We start from the raw sequence: 18,603 nt of genomic DNA, 5'->3' as shown, positions 1-18,603 counted from the left end.
ATACATCATTCTCTATTAAATAGAATGTTGACAAAATTTTACAGCAAATTATTGGCTAGGATAATAAACTTTAAAAACACGCATTTTTATTTAAGAATATATTTAATTGATTTACAATTTATTTTTAGCTGTTTCTCTACTCGTAGTAAAGAGCATTCTTTAAGTGTATTTCAATGTCTGCTTCGCTTGGCCGAAAAATGACTTAATCGAATGTGTTCTGGTAATAAGCAAAGGGTATTATAATTATAAAGCATTTGGATTTAAAGAGACGCTAATTGATGAAGCTGTCAAGCTTAGCAGCCGTTTATTAAGATAGTTAATAATATTTTAGCAACCGGCTTTCAGCCAGCATTAAGGCCAAGAAATGCCAATTGGAATCGCTGTTTGACAGTTATTCACAAACGTTTTTATGAAAAGACAACCCCGACTTAAATTGCAGTGGTTGGCAACGCGACGCTGCAACTCCTGTCGCTTCCAGTCCTTCCAGGAGAACTTAAGGGTTGTTTCCACAGAACACGCTTGAAAACGCTCTCAAAGAGCCTCTCAGAGTGTAACTAGAAAGCACCGACAAAAAACAAACAGAAGCAAAACAAACCCGACAAAATTGTCTACGTGACTGGGAGCTTCCTTCCCTACATACATTTTATACAAATATATATAGTATGTACATACATATATATACATATGTACATACAAACACATATGCACTATGCCGCTCAGCATCCACAATTTTTTTGATTTGATTTTATTTTCTTTTTAGTTTTTGCTTATCGCCAAATGTACGCCAACGGGCCTCAAAGCATATGACGGCAAACGCGTGTAGCGGTCAGCGGCAACAACGGCGGCTACAACAACAAAAGCGGCTACAAACTGTAACTACAGCGGACCGTGGGGCGAGATACAATATTTTCGGTATGGGAGAAAGGTCAAAAATTAATTATACTTAAAAAAAAATACTTTTTTTTTAAATTACATTACAAGTATAACTTTAGAAAAGTTATATTTGAAATGAAAAGTGTGTCAATTTTAAAAAGCCTTCAGAATTAGTTCATAAAATGATAAGATTATATTAGAGACCATGGACTAGACCGATACATACTACTTGTAAAACTATTAGAGCACGAGCAAACAAATCTATGTTTAAGCCATAATTATGACTTAGTTTATTTTTATGTTATAGAGTTTCAAAGAGACAAAAATGTTCATGAAATACTAATACAACCAAGCCATAATTACAAGTGCATATAAAGCTAGGTGTACGCTTATATTATCGCTTTAAACTTTTTGAAATAACATTTCTAGAAAATATTAGAAAAAATTTGAAATATACAAAAAGTCCACAGACAATTACAAATAAGTTATTAACGGCAGCTATTCCCTTTATTAATTTTTGAATTTTAACAATTTAAAAAAAAAAAAACAGTATGTGAAATTATAGTATTTTGAATTCCGCTTTTTACTGTATTATTGCAACATACTAAAAGCAAAACTAAATTGCTGACATTTTACGTTTGCAAAAACTGAACGTTTAAGATAACCTTATAGTAAAATTTACTCACAATTCATCAATAAAATTGGATGAAAAGATGTATGTGTTCAAGAATGTTTTTGAATGTTTTAGTGAGTTTTGGAAACAAAGCAAGTACCATTTATGGACTTTGCATTGAAAATGCAAAATAAACCATTTGTCTAATTTCAGATACTACTGATTTATGGTAAATATATGAACAATGTAGTTACAGTATTATTGTAAAATTTAACAGATTTGATTTAAAAATGTATACTCGTTCAAAGAATGTGTTGCTTTTAATTTATACAACAGAAGAAATATTATAACGAAATTCAAAAAATTGTGTTTTAATTTGGAAAATAAATCTGGCATTTCAGACCAAAAGTACATACAGATATAAGATTTAAAATAAAGGTAATATACAAATTAAGAAACCCGTTTAATAAATTTTTTCGCTTCTTAATTTTATTTGTTTTGTTTTTAATAAACACTGATGCTGGCCTCATTTAATGTTTCTACATGACTACCTTCTTTTATTTTCTGGAATGATCTAAAAGCAACAAACATTTTAAAAGAATAAGTTTTCAGTTCAATATTTCGTCCTTCCGCCCCACTGTGCAGCGCAATGAATTTTATTGACTGTGCACACATGTATGCCGCACAACAATTGCATGGGACATATTTGTTATACACATATATAGACGTTTTGAATGAACAGTTCTATATATATTTTGTAGGAAATAGCTTTAAGACTATGAAGGAGGCCTCTGGAAATTTCTTTGTAATCAGAAAACTTTGAATGAATGTTTGTTGACCCATATATTAGGGCTGCTTTGATAAAGCCAAGAAACTCAATAGGGGCTTATCAATTAAAGGCGGAAGCTGAGGCAGATGAGCATAGCAAGAAACACGTCAGCCAAAAAAAAAAAAAAATAATAACATTACCAAGAGAAAATGTATGCTTACCTTTGGCTTTGTGAGAGATTAGGCTGAGATTCCTTTGAAATGTTGGCCTGTCGATTGTTCTTAGATAAACAAATGCAGGCAGTTCTGGATATTGTTGTTACTGCAACTGCGTATTTTGTTTACAGTTTATGATTTCTTTCACTCGCACCCACGCACTCTTACACTCGCTCTTTCACTCACTCTTCCAAACACGGACAATGCGAAGGCACGTCGCTGGCGTTTTTCCAGCTCATTTGTTGTCAGGGCAGCCCAGGCACACCCGCACTCTTTAATTTATTTACCGTTGGCAACTCTAGTGTAGGATGCAACGCTTGTGTAGGGAATCGAGAACAATAACACCCGAGAAAAAATTGCAAACGTTACAGTTATTTAGTCTGTGATTTGTTGTTCTTTCTTCTTTTTGTTTTTGCGCAAGGCATAGGCGGCGTCGGAAAGCGGTTGCCCTGCTGATTGGGATTTGTGTTCACTGCGTCCGCGCGCTGAGCACCACAAAATGGAACTGATGTTGTTGCCACTTCTGACTCGCGTAGATAAAGATACATTTCACAGCAAACGCAAGAGAACTTGAATTTCTTTTGATTTTTGATTCGTGAGCGCAAAGGCAAGAGCGAGCGCGAGAGAACCTGTAAATTGAGTTCCACAAGCATGCTACCCGTCGAGAGCGAGACCCGGTGCTGGCTCTGGTGTGGATGGTATTCGAACAGCTGTTAAGTCAGTTTATATGACTACATCGTTAGCACCATAGATAAACATAATCCAAAAGGCTTTATGCTTTAATCACTCATGGCCGATAAATAGACAGCTGTTTTTGGAAAACATCTGCTGGCGCAATATTCAAAGTGCAACAATGCATATTCGAGATACATACATATGTATACTATACATATGTATGTTGAGTTTAACTAAATTAAAATAAAAATATATAATAAAATGGTTAAACATAATTATAGAAAATCTGTACACCACGGCACAGTTGGAAACTAAACTATATTTTAAGCTAATACAAATTCGCTGAGCACCTCACGGCTCAGGAATTTAAATGGTTGCCTTTTATAACAGCTAAATAGTTTCTTACACTTACACTTGATCAAATTGCCTTTGTATACAACAATTTTTAATTTTTTCTTGCTTTTAAATTAAATAATGTAATATCCTGTGTAAAATAAATTCTTTTTTCAGCTAACAATTTAACAACTAACACTTAGCTTTCATAACCAACACAGTATTTGAGTCGTTTATACACAGCGCGACAATCGATTATCACATTCTATGAGTTTAAGTTTTTAGCCAATAAATGTTTATTAAATTATTAATGAGAAAAAGGAATAGTTTGTGTATTAACTTTATTGTTAATATTTTCACAGCAATTACAACCAACTTATTACCAACAATTCACTTTTATTTATATTGAAAATTGGCACAGAAGACCCCCAAAATACATATATTTGATATTTGAAGAATTCCCATGCTTTATTCATTTTTACTCAGTTTAATTGAAAATCAGACATATATGACACATATTCAGGTTTCTGAGTTTTGCGACTGAAAGGGTAGAGAGTATGTCTCCAACTGTTTCTATAATTTGAAATGCGAGTACTAACAATCCAGATATTTTCCACATTCATAATTTTACAGTAACTTATGCCTCGTAAATCAAGCAAGCTTTTCCATGCAACGAAGTGGTATTAGAAAAAAATAAGTGCGATCAACCATCGGAATAATCGAAAACTACTATCCAAGTAAGACTTAAACAAGAAGAATTTGAACTAAAAACATGTATGTATTATAAATGGGCGGGGCCCCTGGAAAATAAATAGGAAACCACGATTAGCGGCCGATATGCGACATAAGTCTGCATCATAAGTCTAACAACAAAATATATATATATATTTAGTGGAAATCAGAAATCAGCCAAGTCTTCGCAAGCGTAAGGTCTCTTGCGATCCAATTAATGTTTAAAATAAAATCATTCAAATCATTTAGAATCACTTAAACATTGTTACTAACAAAATTTGGCATCTCTTTTATTTGTAGTTGCAAAAATAAAGCTTTTCCTTTTCAGTTATTTATGGTAAATAAATATATGGATTGATATGCAAGTAAATCGGTAGTCCAGAAAAAAAGGGATGTATAGGAATTAGCAGCTTCTAGTCCTCCGAGACGGTGAACGATTGCGTCAGACCCTCATAGGGATACTTGCCACCCAAAATGTATTTGTATTCACCGGAATGTCGTATGCGATATACGCCCGGCAAGGTCTGCGGACTAATGGTCCAGTATATCTCCAGCTCGCTGAAGCCCAGAATTGTGTTGGTGCGATGCCAGACCATTCTGTAAATAAAAAAAAGATTGGTCAGATAAATAATGGAAGCGTTGCCTCACTTTACTCACTTGGTTTCCCAGCTGGCATCCGTGTAAGTGACCTTCCAGCGATCCTCATTGATCTTTCGCTCAATGGCGAAATAGGTTTTCTCTGTGAAAAGATTGTTGCGGGGATTTCCCGAAATAAATGTGGCTTTCACCGTATCATTGATGCCGTATTCCTTTTTGGGCTGAATCTTCACATAACCGAAATCTGTGCCTATCGGATGTCCATCGAAGAGTACGCCCGTATTCAGCGACAACATCACATCGTTCATATAGGGCGGACTCGGACCCGCATCTACCGTATCATTCCGCATCATGGCTTTGGTGAGCCGCTCAAACACATCCATATAGATGGTATGTGTGTGTGGCCCGAAAATCGTAGAAGCGGCCTCATAACGCTGTGCCTGGTACTCTTCCGGCGTCACCGTGTAGCTCGAGTATATGTTCGTCAGACCGGCAATAATGACCTCCGTATCTATACCGCCAGCCGCTGAAGCTGCCGCACGTATTTGATTCCGTAGCCGACGTCCAGCCATAGTCGTAAACTCACAGGGCACGGCAGCAATGAGGACATCGCCAATCTTCAATAGCTGTGTGGATACTATCTTGGGCTGCCACTCGTAGGGAAAGGTGGCCTGCAAACAGAGAAATGTTGAATTAGCTAAAAAGTGGACTATCAAACAACAGATACAAAAAATGAATAGTTGTCCAGCTTTATTATTTTTTAAGATTTAATTATAAACACATTTCTTTAGTGGATGACAAGAATATGTAACCCTGTAGTAACCCATCCATTGCTCTAGATAACTCCGAAAAAGCCACTTTTTGAATGATAAGATAAATATCAGAATTAAAGCGAGGTTTCATTCAAAAAAAACAAAAAATACACAAACTTATAGTTTATTAGGCTTAGGACAAGATGTGTACTGATTTTGATATCTGTAGCTCTAACAATTTCTGAGATTAAAGCGTTCATACAGACGGACAGAAAAACAGTCAAAGATACCAATGACTTCTATTTTTCTCTTTTATACTAGCATAAATCTTAAATCACTTCGAAGTACTCTGGTTGGCTTAGGACAAGCTGTGAACCAATTTTGAATTCTCTAGGTCGAACATTTTTTGAGATTCTAGCGTTCATACAGACGGACAGACAAACAGTCGAAGATAACAATAACAATTTTTTTCCCCTTTTAAACCACTTTGAAGTAATCTGGTTAGCTTAGGACAAGATGTGTACGAATTTTGAAGTCTCTAGATCGAACAATTTTTGAGATTCTAGCGTTCATACAGACGGACAGACAAACAGTCGTCGATTCGATTACTCGAATAAATCTTAAATCACTTCGAAGTACTCTGGCAAGTGCTATTTAATTTTCCCACTTACCCTTCCAGTGGCCAGAAGAATAGGTTTCGGTTCATGACACTTGATATCCTCCTGAGTGGGCGGCACAATGAAGTCACGAACAAAATTCCACATGGGATTATCGGTGGTGGTGCCTTGAGCAAAGCTAAAGGCACCTGGACCATCGGTGGTTCCTGCGGCAAAGCTATAGCCCATTGTTGGCTGGCAGCCCCGTACTGGATCCAGTTTTCTCGACAACGGATTGTACGCACTGCCATTATAATTGGGCATATCAACAAACTGATGAATAAAGCGCACATCGCCTGTAACCTCGCGTGCAGTAGACTCCTGACTCTGCTCATTGAGCAAATTAAGAGCGCCCTCGGCAAGTCTTTGGCCAATCATTTGGGTGCTCTCGAACATATCACGACCCGGACCGGATGCGAAACATTCGCCTTCGCCAGGTGGACAGGTGGAGGACAATATGTCGCAATCATTGCCAGAAATCGAACACTTGGGACCCATAATATTTGGCGAAACATCGCCCAAATTCGAGGAGCAGAAGGCGCCCACAAATTTTCCCTTGCCAGGCAATTTGTTGGGATTGTACTCCTTCTCCAGGAGTAGAGCGGCATATCCAACATTATCGCTGGTCACCAGCTTATTTGTATTGTTCATGGACGTGGCATGCACGGCATACCAGTTGAAGGCACCCAACAGATTATTCTCCTTGTCCACGAAGCGCAACTGGGTCAGCGTCTTGTCCACGTCGTGCTCGTACTGTGCGCGTTCCTCTTCGGGATTACGCAGATACGAACTGGGTGAGCGATTGATGTTGGCATTCAGTACGACAGTCTTCGATAGAAAGATCTTGCCATCGACCAGATTATCTGTGGCCCGCTTGATGCTCTGTAACAAATTAAAGCATAATAATTCAATTTCATTTCCATTAAAATCTCCACTACTTACCAAATACAAGCCCTGAGCCATCACCTCAAAGGTTTGGGGCACAAAGCCCAGAATGGAAATGTCGTAGAGCAGGTGCATCAGGAAACCTCCAGGGGCGCCGTGCGTATGTGTGCCACTAATGGCCACATTATCCGTGGTATAAATGTCGCCGTAACGTGCCTGCAGACGCTTGACAACCTCACGTTTCAGACCATAGCCCATCATGCCACAATCGGCGCTGATGAATGCCACTCGATGGCCATTGTCATCCTCCACAACGAAGGCGCGTGAGAAGATGCGTGTATGGAGACCGCGACCCACCTGTTTGATGTTCGCATAGCCCATCTATCGGAGAGCAAACTGTATTACTAGAGAACATTACAAAATAAATGGATTCGACTTACGAAATTGATTTCCACCGGTGGTCCGGTAATATCGGCGCGGCCTACACCCACTCTATAGCCACTGACTAGGCTGCAGATTCCATGGAATGCCAGCAGCGCTAAGAGGCTGCATTTTGTAAAGGACATGATGGGGCTTAAGTTGAATCCCTAGCAATTAGTAGAGCTAGAAGTAAAGCGTGAAGAGAGAACCACTTAAAACTTGATTATACTCGTATTTTCGTCACGTATTGAAGTAATGAACGAAATAAAACACTTTTTATAAAGAAGAGTGGAAGCGAAAGTGTATATAATTCATTATGTATTCCACAAATTATGTGAAACTAATTATACTCTGTTTCCTGAATGGCTATCCGTCTGTCTCTCCGTACGCCTGGATCTCAGAGATTATAGAGATAGAGCCCAAGATGCATAATATGAAAACGCAATGCGTATTTCAGGAAAAAAATTTATTTTTGAAATATTACAATTTTCTTACATTTTTTTTAATTTTAAACATTTCTTTAAATTTTTACCTCAAAATCGGGGCAGCCGACGTCAACTTCTCCACTTGTTTTTGCATAATCTTTGACTTACGAAAGACCCAAGACGAAAACCGTACAGTAATAACAAAAATCGAGATCGCTTTGCAACAATCTTTTATTCAAAACTTGCGATTATAATTTAGAAACTTGAAATCTCAATATTTACAATATTTACCTTGATCAGCATCTAAGTAATTTGATAAAAATCTACAATAATTTAATAATTGTATGATACAACATATTAATATATTGTATATTAATAATTTTAAAGATCTCAGTCGTCCTTTAACGGAGATCTTGTTCCCAAGATTATTAAATTGCTCTTTAGAAGACCTTGTAAAAAACGTGTCTATTGAAGAGATTAAAGGAGTTTTAATATATATATAATCTTGTTCCCAAGATTATTAAATTGCTCTTTAGAAGACCTTATAAAAAACGTGTCTATTGAAGAGATTAAAGGAGTTTTAATATATATATTTTGAAATATACTCTTAAGTGATGGGTGGATTCCCAATAGTTAAGCCTGGTTTTTAGCGAGTGCCAATCCTGCCCAATCGATATTCCTAAGGTTCCAAAGCTCCTGTATCTGGACATCAGTACAACACCTTAGTGGGTCTCTATGATCACGTTTCTTCCCCAATCTAAAAGTTTTTATCATTTCTACGTAGCTTTGTTTCCCATATATGTATCTTAATCTAGACATCTTACTTTATATATATTTATGTACATAGGTATTAAATTTTTACATAAAATACTTCCATGACTTTTCGTTTTCATTTGTAGTAGAACACTTTAAGAGAGCACTGGAGATTGCACCCATTTCAACACTGTCCTTTTATGTATATATTCATATATAGTATAATACGGCTATAAGGTTAAGAACTACATCCTGAAACCTCATCCTTTTACTGAAAAGATGACATCATTGTTTTCAAAGATTTCGCAGTTCTGGCCAACTATTTAATTTAGATCTGAACACTTAACTTATTTTGTAGAGAAGGAACCATAAGAAATGGTGCTAAAAAATTTTACAGCGCGGAAGCTGTATTTTCTGAAGAAAATTCTTAAATCATAATGAGTTCAGTTTTTAGACGAGCAGGAATATGAAGTGTGCCATTTATTGCTAGTTTAATTAATGCGGCCATCAATCACTGACAGTAAACTAGAATGGTAAACCCAATTATGAGAACTAATGATATTAATTAATTCTTCTCACGATTATCGTGCTGCATGTAAGCCTTATTTCGACATATATATATGGTACATTGACTGAATGCTAAGAAATCGGCTCTGATTTAAATACACATTTTGCGCTTTGAAAGACATGAGCTGATTCATGGGTTATTCCCTATACTTCCAATATTTTTTCCTAGCCGGTGCACTTGTTGTGCCAACCTCGTTTTGTATTATCAGCTAAATACATTGCAACTACCCATATATTTACTTGTATATGTATATTATGTATGTTTCTCACGCAGCATTATGTTTATTTGATAATTTATGGAAAATTTGCATGTTCCCACAACCTTCTGAGATACCGTTTAAATTGTCTAGCACATTGACGATCATAAGCTTGCACTTATTATGCACTAATGTTGCAAATATTGAAACTACATGTATGTACGAGTTTGTTGTTACAAAATGTCTGAACAAAGATATTCAAACGGCGAGCGACAATTTGTTTGAGTGAATCAAACAAAAGCAAATCGCCGCACTCCAAAAATGTCAAGTCATGGCAACTGTTGAAGCCGCTCTGGCCACAAACGAATATGGCCACAATGCCCCGCAATGGCCCACAACAGCCTACCAATCGACCATAAATGCAAATTTATAAGGTGTCGGTAATCGTTTCGACCTCCAGGCAATCAAATATACAAATAAGTGTCTGCATTACATCAATGCGAGAAAAATGCGTATTAAATGCAAACAATATTGACAACAATCCCAATATTGACAACAATAGCAATTACTGCACGCCCTTATCAGCCGCAGGGGCTATGGAATGGACAGCGGGGCCAATGGGGCCAATGGGGCCACCGCCATCAGGGACGTTTCTCGTTTCTTGAACCGGTTTTTATCAGCTTGCGAAAGCCACAAGCTTCTGCCTCTGCCTCTTCGTCTGCCTCTGCAGCTTTTGGACGCTTTGGACACTGACCAAGTGACCATTTCAATAGCTGCTGCAAACAGTAGCCAAATGCTGTTGGTATTTAAAAGAAAAAACCGCCGGTTACGGCTCGGTCCCCTAGCCATGTTCTTCCAACTGGATTTATTGCATATACAATCGGACTATTTTTCCAAATATTATATGGCGTGGAAACTGTGGAAAATTTTTTAAAATTCCCCTAATTATACAGCTATTAGAAGGCATCCGCTCGCCTTATAATCTTCAATTAATTTTCTGGCAAAATATAATTTACAAAAACCCAAAAGAGGGTTAGAAATGTTATTCTATAAATTACAAATAAATAAAACTGGAATTCCAATATCAGATATACATTTCTTGAGCAAATAAGAATTTGTATATTGAAAAAAATATTATAAATAAATATTCCTAGTATTAATCCCAAAATAAAAATAAATTTTTGGAGAAAAAATCGCAGTATTTGAAGAATAAGCAATTGAACCTTTTGAATAAATTAAATTCTAAATTCCAGAAATTCCTCTAGGTTTTTAGAAACTAATATAAGAATTTTCTGGCTATAGGCTATAGTCTATATATGTATAATGCAAAAAATATATATTAAAAAAGATTTCTTTAGTTGGTTTTAGTGCAATATTCTAGCCAATTGTGTTTCATATTGCCATTACAATGATTTTTTTGTTCAAGCCTTGATCTACTCAATATAAATAAAATTCAATTTTGAAGAATATCAGTCATTTGCAATCAAAGTTATTTAAACGTTGATACTTTTACTTTTTATGCCCTTCAGTGAAGATTCAAGTAGGCGTGTTTCATGTAAATAAACCAATTTCCAGTTCACATTTTATTTTTAAAATAGGTTTTTTTCCAATATTTGTAGCTAATTATTTTTCTTTTTCTAGCATTTTTTTGTATCAAAATTTTAATAAGTGATTTAATTTAACACATAAGTGTATGAACATTTTGAAGGTCATTTATAGAATATTATCACAATATTGGCAACCATTTTTAGGAAAACAATTGACACAGGACTCTCTTTGGAGAGGCAGTCCACATTTAACAAAAGTCTAGGCATGAATCAGTGTGACTAATACCTTACGAAATTTAGCATATTTAAGATGACTATCTAAAGAAAAGCATTTCTTTTTCCACAGTTTAAAATATTGCCATCAACAACATATTTCGAATTATAATTTTTCTAAATTTTATACAAATTGATTCACCTTAACTTTTAGAATGGATTCCAAAAAACTAAATTGCTATAAAACTGGGGTGGCTTGCTAGTAGCTTGGGCTAAAAGCGAACTGTAACTATAAATAATAATCTAATGCACCCTTAATCCAGCAAATAATGTAGTGCTTTATCCAATTCTTTTCATAATATTCTTATTTATTCAAAATACATATATGAAGATTTTCAAGTTGCATTAATGCCTCAGATTGCCTAACAATACTACATAGTATTGTTATATTGATGCAAATAGAAAAAGAAGAAATACAAACCCATACCAACCACCCTCCAACCATAATTCGGCGGACTCTTTGTTTTTTTATATTTTTTGGAGGGAGGAGAATTGTATTTTCTACTTTGAGAACGTGTCGCCAAAGCTCGAAGTTGAAAGGCAGGAAATCGGGTGAGTAATTCTTTGCTTAATATGTGGCTCGTGTAAGCGCGTCAGCAGAAGAGGGGGGTGGGGGGAACGGCAGAACCTAAACAATGCGCATACGCAGCGTTGGCTGCGCGCCGCGCTCTGCATAATTTACAAGCCGCACGCAGCCTGACATTGAAAACGAAAATTGAATAAATGTTAAATAAATGTCGGACAACATAAGCAGCAGCAGCAGCAACAACACCAACAACAATGCCAATAAACCAAAACATTAGCGAGTCAAAGCCGCCAACGATAACAGCTGCAGGGCCGACGCGTGTGTAGCTCAAAGATACAAATTCACGTTCATTTCGTTTTGATTTTTTTTTTTTTTGCATTTGTTGCGTATTGTTGCCGTTGGCCGGTTTTTTTTCCATCGTTTTGTTGGACTTTTTCACTTTTTTGTGTAATTTGCACATTGAAAATGGGATGAGAAAGATTTTTGCAACCCACAATGCTCATAAATGTGCTGCGCTTAGAGTTTGGTGGATGGGGAGGGGATTTTTATCACATTTTAATTTGTTGACCAATTTCCTGGCTACATGCCATCACTTATTTGTTATTATATGCCATTGTGTGCACACACTTACAAAAGATACAACCAGCCTGGGTGCTGGGTGCTGGCTGTTGTCTGCTGTCTGCCAGACTGATGTGCGCTTTCCAAGCTCCAAATGTATCTCTTGGATATTATAGTGGGACGCGGCACACTGACTGCTCAGTTTGCGTTCAATTGAGCAAATTACAGAAGATTTCGGTTTATGTGCGCTGATGAGCCTTTTAATACACTATCGTGTTGTGGTTGTTGTTGTAGTTATCTTTTCTGGGGATTTCTGTTGCTTTTTTCTTGCCTTTGGCTTTCGAGGTTACTTGAAACTCGAACACTTGAACGCATCCACTTGTTATATAACTGACTTTAACAGGCTCCCCTGCCTTTGCAAAGCCTTTTAGCCGAACTTGTTTATGGCACCGATTAGATTAGCGCAAAAAAAAATTACTATTTGCAACCACAATTAATTTGGTTTGCACGGCGCGCAAACACAATTAAACTAATTTAATTTTCAATTTTTACAACGTATTTAAGTTCCGGAGCGCTTATCACACGCACACCCATCAACTAATTAGTGCATTTACATGGCAAATGCGAGCAGAGAATTGGTTGTTCCGACAATAATTATATTTTATATTATGGTTTCTATATTATCAATTAATTACTTAATTACACGGCAAATGTTGTGATTATCGCGAATCCAAGCCACAAGTATTGCCACAGTTGTTGCAAAAGAAAAAACCAAATTACTGATAAACTATATGCACGATAATTTTTGAAATCTGTCCAAACACCAAACGTATAGTGCTAAGAAATCGAAGCCGTGCTTTTGTTTCTTATTTTTCATTCATTTCTCTTATTTATTTACTTCTTTATTTATTATTATTTTTTCAACTTGCTGCCCGCATTGATTTAAAGTTTTGGTTTATTTTTTTGGCTCCGCACTATGCTGACTGTGACTGACCAAGATTGAAGAGCGAACTGCGAACTGCGCGTTGTGGCTGCGGCGGCGGCTCTGGCTGTGGCTGTGGCTGGTGTCGTTTGGTTTCATTTCGATGGTTGTTGGTTGTTGTTGTATTTGCCTTTGTGGGCGTGCATACGTGCGCTCCAGCGCTCAGTTAGTCATTCGTCAATCGTTCATGCAGTCATTGCTGTCTCAATTGCTGTGCATTATCAGTGGCAGTAGCAGCCGCTCTCTCGATATCGCAAGTCCGAGCCTGTGGCTTTTGTTTTGAGATGCCATTGAGGGTGAGTCGCCGTCCATTGTACATATGCTTTGGCGCATGTGTGCGTTGCTTTGTTTAAGATCTCCCTCCGACTGGCATGCACGCTCTCTGTCTCAGTCTCTGCCTCTGCCCCACTCCCTCTCTTACACTCTCTCACTCGCCTTTTTCTGATTTGTTTGGCTTTGTAACTTTTATCTGCTGTTGTTGTTGTTGTTGTTGTTGTTGACTAGTTCAGCAGACGTTAGTGCTTGATTTGTCATATTTTGCAGCTGTGTTTACCATTTCTAAACACTTTTTTTTGCACTTATGAACTATCTATACTGTTATTGCTGTTATCTTCAAAATCACAAAAATATTTGCCAAAGATTAATGTTGTTTAAAACCCAACTCTCCGAAGATGAAAAGCTGAAGACTGAAAACATGACCAGCGAACACTTATAAGGAAAATGTACTTAAAGTTTACTATAAATAATATATAAGAAAAAATTTAAGAGCGGCGCAACAAAAATATTTATTTAATCTATTTTGTCCAACTTTGTTGTTTAACAAATTTATTAATTTCTTCCAGGGTATTATTGAATTAGAAAAACGTTATAGCATAAATATAACCGTGATTACAAATGTTATCATATAGATTGCTCCATTTGACTTAAAATTTAAATCTTTTTACAACAGGTCAATCTTAATGCTCAAAAGGTGAATTTTAACGACGTTTATAAAATGTTGTTTAGCTTTTTAGTGAGAATATTTATTATAATGCTAAGACAAGTGAAAACATTTTAATGACCTTTTTTCTACACATTCACGTAAACTGGGCACTGACCCTGCACTTATAGCACATACTTGTACATATGTAGCTGAAATACAATTTTAAATTTGGAAACATCTCATTTCACAGAAACATTTAGAAATTTCTTTTGATATGAACACAAAATTCGTTTAAAATTCATCAACTGCACATATTATAGTCTATAAAAATTTCATTCAACTTTGCACAACACACTTATGTATGTACATTGGCAGATAAGTTACTTACCATTCAGAAACAAATAAACAGCGTGCAAGAACTTAGTACTGAGGCGCTTCTAATCGCGCACACGACTTTAAACTATATGCGAGCGTAAGAACCTACTGATGTTCGACCCCAAGTGGGGTCTTTAAAAATATCAATATTGAGATAACTTTTTAAAGTGGCTATAAACCATAAGCACTACTGTTTTTAGCGCCGATTAGCCAATCCATATCTGAAGCGATAAGGATTTAAGTAAATGGGCTGCACTTAACAAGTAAAAACCGTAAAAAAAAACTTTTTAGTACCAAGAAAAGCGAATAAAGTAAAATGAATTTATTAATTATGAAATTATTGTTCTGTAAATTAATTAAAAGCCTTTTTAAAACTTACGGCGCGAATAACTGACACCAACACTTATCGGTGGCTGTGCTGCGAACGAGTTGGCAGGGCCCACAGCTGTGAGTGGTGCTGCCAACTGGCAAAACAGCTGTAAAGTTTTCCACAAACGCCACCTGCAATTATGAGTAATGCTCGCAATTGTTACAAAATTGTTTCAACAGCAGAACAACTAAAGTGCAAGTGGCAGAACAAACAAAGCAAGCAACAGATGCTAAGGAGAAAAAGTAAACAATAAAAGGGAACCCAGGAGTACAGATCTAAGTAACGGCAAAACGCAAAGCAAGCGAAGAAGAGGCAGAGGCTGCAGTGAAAATGTCCAAGGCTGTCAACAATATGGGCATGAGCATTGTAGAGCCTCAGGAGCGCATTAAGCACCTGTCGCACTACGGCAACCTCATCGAGGTGGACAGGAACATGCCAGTGACGCGGTAAGTTCTAAGCAGGAGCTCCAACGGGCATTTGTCAATGTCATTCAAATGCACACAAACACCCACACACAACCCGAGCGCACATGTACTCGCATGTAGCTGGCCAAAGGACCTTGGGCGCACATTTGCCTTTGAAGGATATTCTCCAGGCATTTGTATGTGCTTGTATGTATGTGTGTGTGAATGTCCTTTGGCAGCTGTGTGCCAAAAATAGAGAACTATAGCAATTGAAGCTTTTAGACGACCTTGCCAATTAATGCCGGAAAAAATAACAACAATCCATGCGCTTTGCTACTTGCAGCTACTATCGTTCCGGCACCGAAATGCTACGTATGGCAAATGTGTACCTAAACGAAGGCAACCATGAAAACGCCTTCATACTGTACTTGCGTTACATGACCCTGTTTATTGAGAAAATACGCCAGCATCCTGACTATCCGAGCATCAAGTCTGAGGTGAAGGCCATCAATAAGCGCATCAAGGATGAGATTATGCCCACCACGGAGAAGCTGCGCGCCAAGCTGCTGTCCCACTATCAGCGCGAGTATGAGCAATTCCTGGCCAACAAGGAGGCGGAACGTGCTCGCGAGCTAGAGCGGGAACGTCAGCGACAAAAGGAGCTTGCCAACAGAGAGGCAGCAGGCTCGACTGTGCCCTCGCTCATACCCGCCAATCTGCATGTTCAAATTGATGTTAATAATCAACCTACTGCGCCGGATCTGACTCTGCTTGATCAGGTTGTGTATCCTAATGACTTTCCCACGGGCGCCAATCGCACGAATTTGCCCAATTCGGGCCTCCTGCTGCCGACGGGGGACACTAATGTAGACAAGACGGCTAAGTGAGTGGACACCAAACCATGATTCGTATTCTTTTATAATTATGAATGTATTTCCTTAACTTTTTGCAGTGCACATGCGACGAAGCCCATTTTCGATCGTAGTCAAAAACCGCAATATAATCGGTCGGACTCTCTGCTCGCTGGCTCCTTGAGAACGGTCAACGTACCTGGCGACACCATGGATGTATTTTTGAAGCTGGCCCAGGCCAACACCTCCAAAAATATTGAAACATGCGGCGTGCTGGCCGGCCATCTGGCACATAACCAGCTCTACATCACGCATATCATCACGCCCCAACAACAAGGCACTCCAGATAGTTGTAATACCATGCATGAAGAACAGATATTTGATGTGCAAGATCAAATGCAACTTATTACCCTGGGCTGGATACATGTGGGCACAAATTACTGAATATTTATTTTTGTACCTTCACTAATTTCCCAATTACATTTCAGACCCATCCAAGCCAGACTGCATTCCTAAGCTCCGTGGACTTGCACACACATATGTCATACCAAATGATGATGCCTGAGGCTATTGCCATTGTTTGTGCGCCAAAGTACAATGCGTGAGTCACTGAGAACTTTCGCAAGATTCCAGCAATTACTCAAGTTTCTTTTATATATATATGTACGCAACAGCACTGGATTTTTTATACTCACACCACATTATGGGCTAGACTATATAGCGCAATGTCGACAGACGGGCTTTCATCCACATCCCAATGATCCGCCGTTGTTCATGGAGGCGCAACACATCAAAATGGACAACAATTCCAAGGTTAAAGTCATCGATCTACGCAGATAGTATGCTGAATGCTTAGTCTAAGAGCAGCCAAACTTAAGAGCTACCATAAACACGCCTGGAGTGGTCGAAGATGCAGCGAATTTACAAAATGCAAAGAAGAAACTCATAGAAAACTCACAGAAACAAGAAAAACAGCAAGAGCTTAAACGCTTTCTACACAAAAGTTGTTGCAACTCTGCAACTTATTAGTTCTGACAAGTCTAAATTGTTCAAAATTTTAAGTATACTGAAGATAAATAGCTATGGAAGATATACACAATTGGATTGCAAAAAGTGCTTTATATACATATATAAAGACGAAAGGACAGATAACAGAGATTATGATATTAAAAGGCATGTTAACACACTTAGGCAGAATATAAGCGTAGTGAATACGAGAGTCGATATTTTCGAAAAATGTATTTTTGCAAGCACAAGAAAGATGTTAGAATGTGGCTAGAGAAGGCAGCAGTAAAGCTTTTAATTCCCCTTCGTCCTCACAAAAACACCACACCAACACCAACCAACTTTGCTTTGAACCTAAAATTCACTTAGAAACTTTATGTGATTTACAATTGTGGCTTAAAATTTTAATTTGTTGTTATTACTGCTTATACGCATTACTTAGGCAATTATTGTATTTCTGAACTGTACTGCATATGCATTCTCGCATTTTCAAACTATGTATACACATATACACACACTCACACACCAACACTCAGCTAAAACAAAACTATTTATTGATAATATGTATTCATATTAAATACTATTATGTGCTACTTACTACTATTTAAAAAGCAAAAATGGAAGAAAACCTGTTGTTTATAACATAAACGTAATTGAAAATGCAAAACTAAATTGATAATGAAAAATGTATGCTTACAAAATTAAATATATTATTTATTTTGAACGGTTGTTGTTTGCTTAGCTATTAGGCCTGCTATTTTGGCATTGTGAGAAAGCTATTTTAAATAATAAGTTGGGTAATCTTTACGAAAAAGTGACTTTTGTGTTTGTCAAATACAAATGTGAAATATGCTTAGTTAATACTTTTAATTGCCATTGGTGGTACAAATGCGTTGGAAACTCTCCAAAAGGACGAAAAATGTCCAGGATGTCCAAGAGATGGGCAACGGAAAACTCCGCCTAAGAAGTCCAGCTTACCAACGATCCACAAGAAAGGAGATTGGCTTTAGTGCACAGACTAAATAGATTGACGCTAAACTAGCCCAGCCCTATCAATTATTTTAAAAATTGTTTAGCACTTTTATTATTTTAAATACAATTTCGAAAATAGGAAATTATCTGATTTTTTATGTTGAATAAATAAATCTTCTTATTGCATTTAAATTTGCATATTGCACGCCATTTTTTGCTGCTGGCAATACCACTATTCATCAGTCCTTGGGTGCCAGTTAACAGCTCAGCTGTTTTACAGCACGCTGCTAAATATGCTACGTATTAGTAACATTTCCCCAATCGTGTAACATTTCCTTGCCCACGCGCTCTGTTAC

At 37.3% G+C, this 18,603-nt stretch overlaps 3 protein-coding genes across 3 annotated transcripts in view; 1 reads left to right on the top strand and 2 right to left on the bottom strand.

The window, feature by feature from the left end:
* Positions 1-2,951, bottom strand: part of LOC115620579 (prolyl 4-hydroxylase subunit alpha-1) — a 30,953-nt gene extending 28,002 nt beyond the window's left edge. The window contains exon 1 of the mRNA XM_030513879.1: positions 2,477-2,951. The gene's annotated coding sequence lies outside the window, so the exon portion shown is untranslated. The remainder of the gene's footprint in view (positions 1-2,476) is intronic.
* A 1,503-nt stretch (positions 2,952-4,454) lies between these two features.
* On the bottom strand, positions 4,455-13,152 carry LOC115620746 (neutral ceramidase). The gene is made up of 6 exons (XM_030514140.1): positions 12,440-13,152; positions 7,541-7,703; positions 7,158-7,481; positions 6,231-7,097; positions 4,868-5,478; positions 4,455-4,807 (listed from the first exon to the last, which is right to left on the bottom strand). Exons 2-6 carry the CDS (start codon positions 7,664-7,666, stop codon positions 4,624-4,626), a joined length of 2,112 nt encoding a protein of 703 aa, XP_030370000.1. The 5' UTR covers positions 7,667-7,703; positions 12,440-13,152; the 3' UTR covers positions 4,455-4,623.
* Positions 13,153-15,150: 1,998 nt separating this feature from the next.
* On the top strand, positions 15,151-17,893 carry LOC115620850 (STAM-binding protein-like A). The gene is made up of 5 exons (XM_030514294.1): positions 15,151-15,461; positions 15,763-16,302; positions 16,372-16,696; positions 16,759-16,871; positions 16,945-17,893. The coding sequence occupies exons 1-5, from the start codon at positions 15,346-15,348 to the stop codon at positions 17,108-17,110; spliced, it is 1,260 nt and encodes a 419-aa protein (XP_030370154.1). The 5' UTR covers positions 15,151-15,345; the 3' UTR covers positions 17,111-17,893.
* Positions 17,894-18,603: the final 710 nt, after the last annotated feature.

The sequence above is a fragment of the Scaptodrosophila lebanonensis genome, unplaced genomic scaffold (genome assembly GCF_003285725.1).
Source record: "Scaptodrosophila lebanonensis strain 11010-0011.00,11010-0021.00 unplaced genomic scaffold, SlebRS2 tig00000024-arrow-pilon, whole genome shotgun sequence".
Taxonomy (NCBI): Eukaryota; Metazoa; Arthropoda; class Insecta; order Diptera; family Drosophilidae; genus Scaptodrosophila; species Scaptodrosophila lebanonensis.
This window is presented reverse-complemented; position numbering and strand designations above follow the sequence as displayed.

Coding starts and splice junctions, on each gene's coding strand:
- LOC115620746 (XM_030514140.1), bottom strand. CDS start 7,666: ATGTCCTTTACAAAATGCAGCCTCTTAGCGCTGCTGGCATTCCATGGA. Junction 7,098..7,157: donor TGGCTCAGGGCTTGTATTTG/GTAAGTAGTGGA, acceptor AATTTGTTACAG/AGCATCAAGCGGGCCACAGA. Junction 4,808..4,867: donor GATGCCAGCTGGGAAACCAA/GTGAGTAAAGTG, acceptor TTTTATTTACAG/AATGGTCTGGCATCGCACCA.
- LOC115620850 (XM_030514294.1), top strand. CDS start 15,346: ATGTCCAAGGCTGTCAACAATATGGGCATGAGCATTGTAGAGCCTCAG. Junction 15,462..15,762: donor AGGAACATGCCAGTGACGCG/GTAAGTTCTAAG, acceptor TGCTACTTGCAG/CTACTATCGTTCCGGCACCG. Junction 16,697..16,758: donor TTACCCTGGGCTGGATACAT/GTGGGCACAAAT, acceptor ATTACATTTCAG/ACCCATCCAAGCCAGACTGC.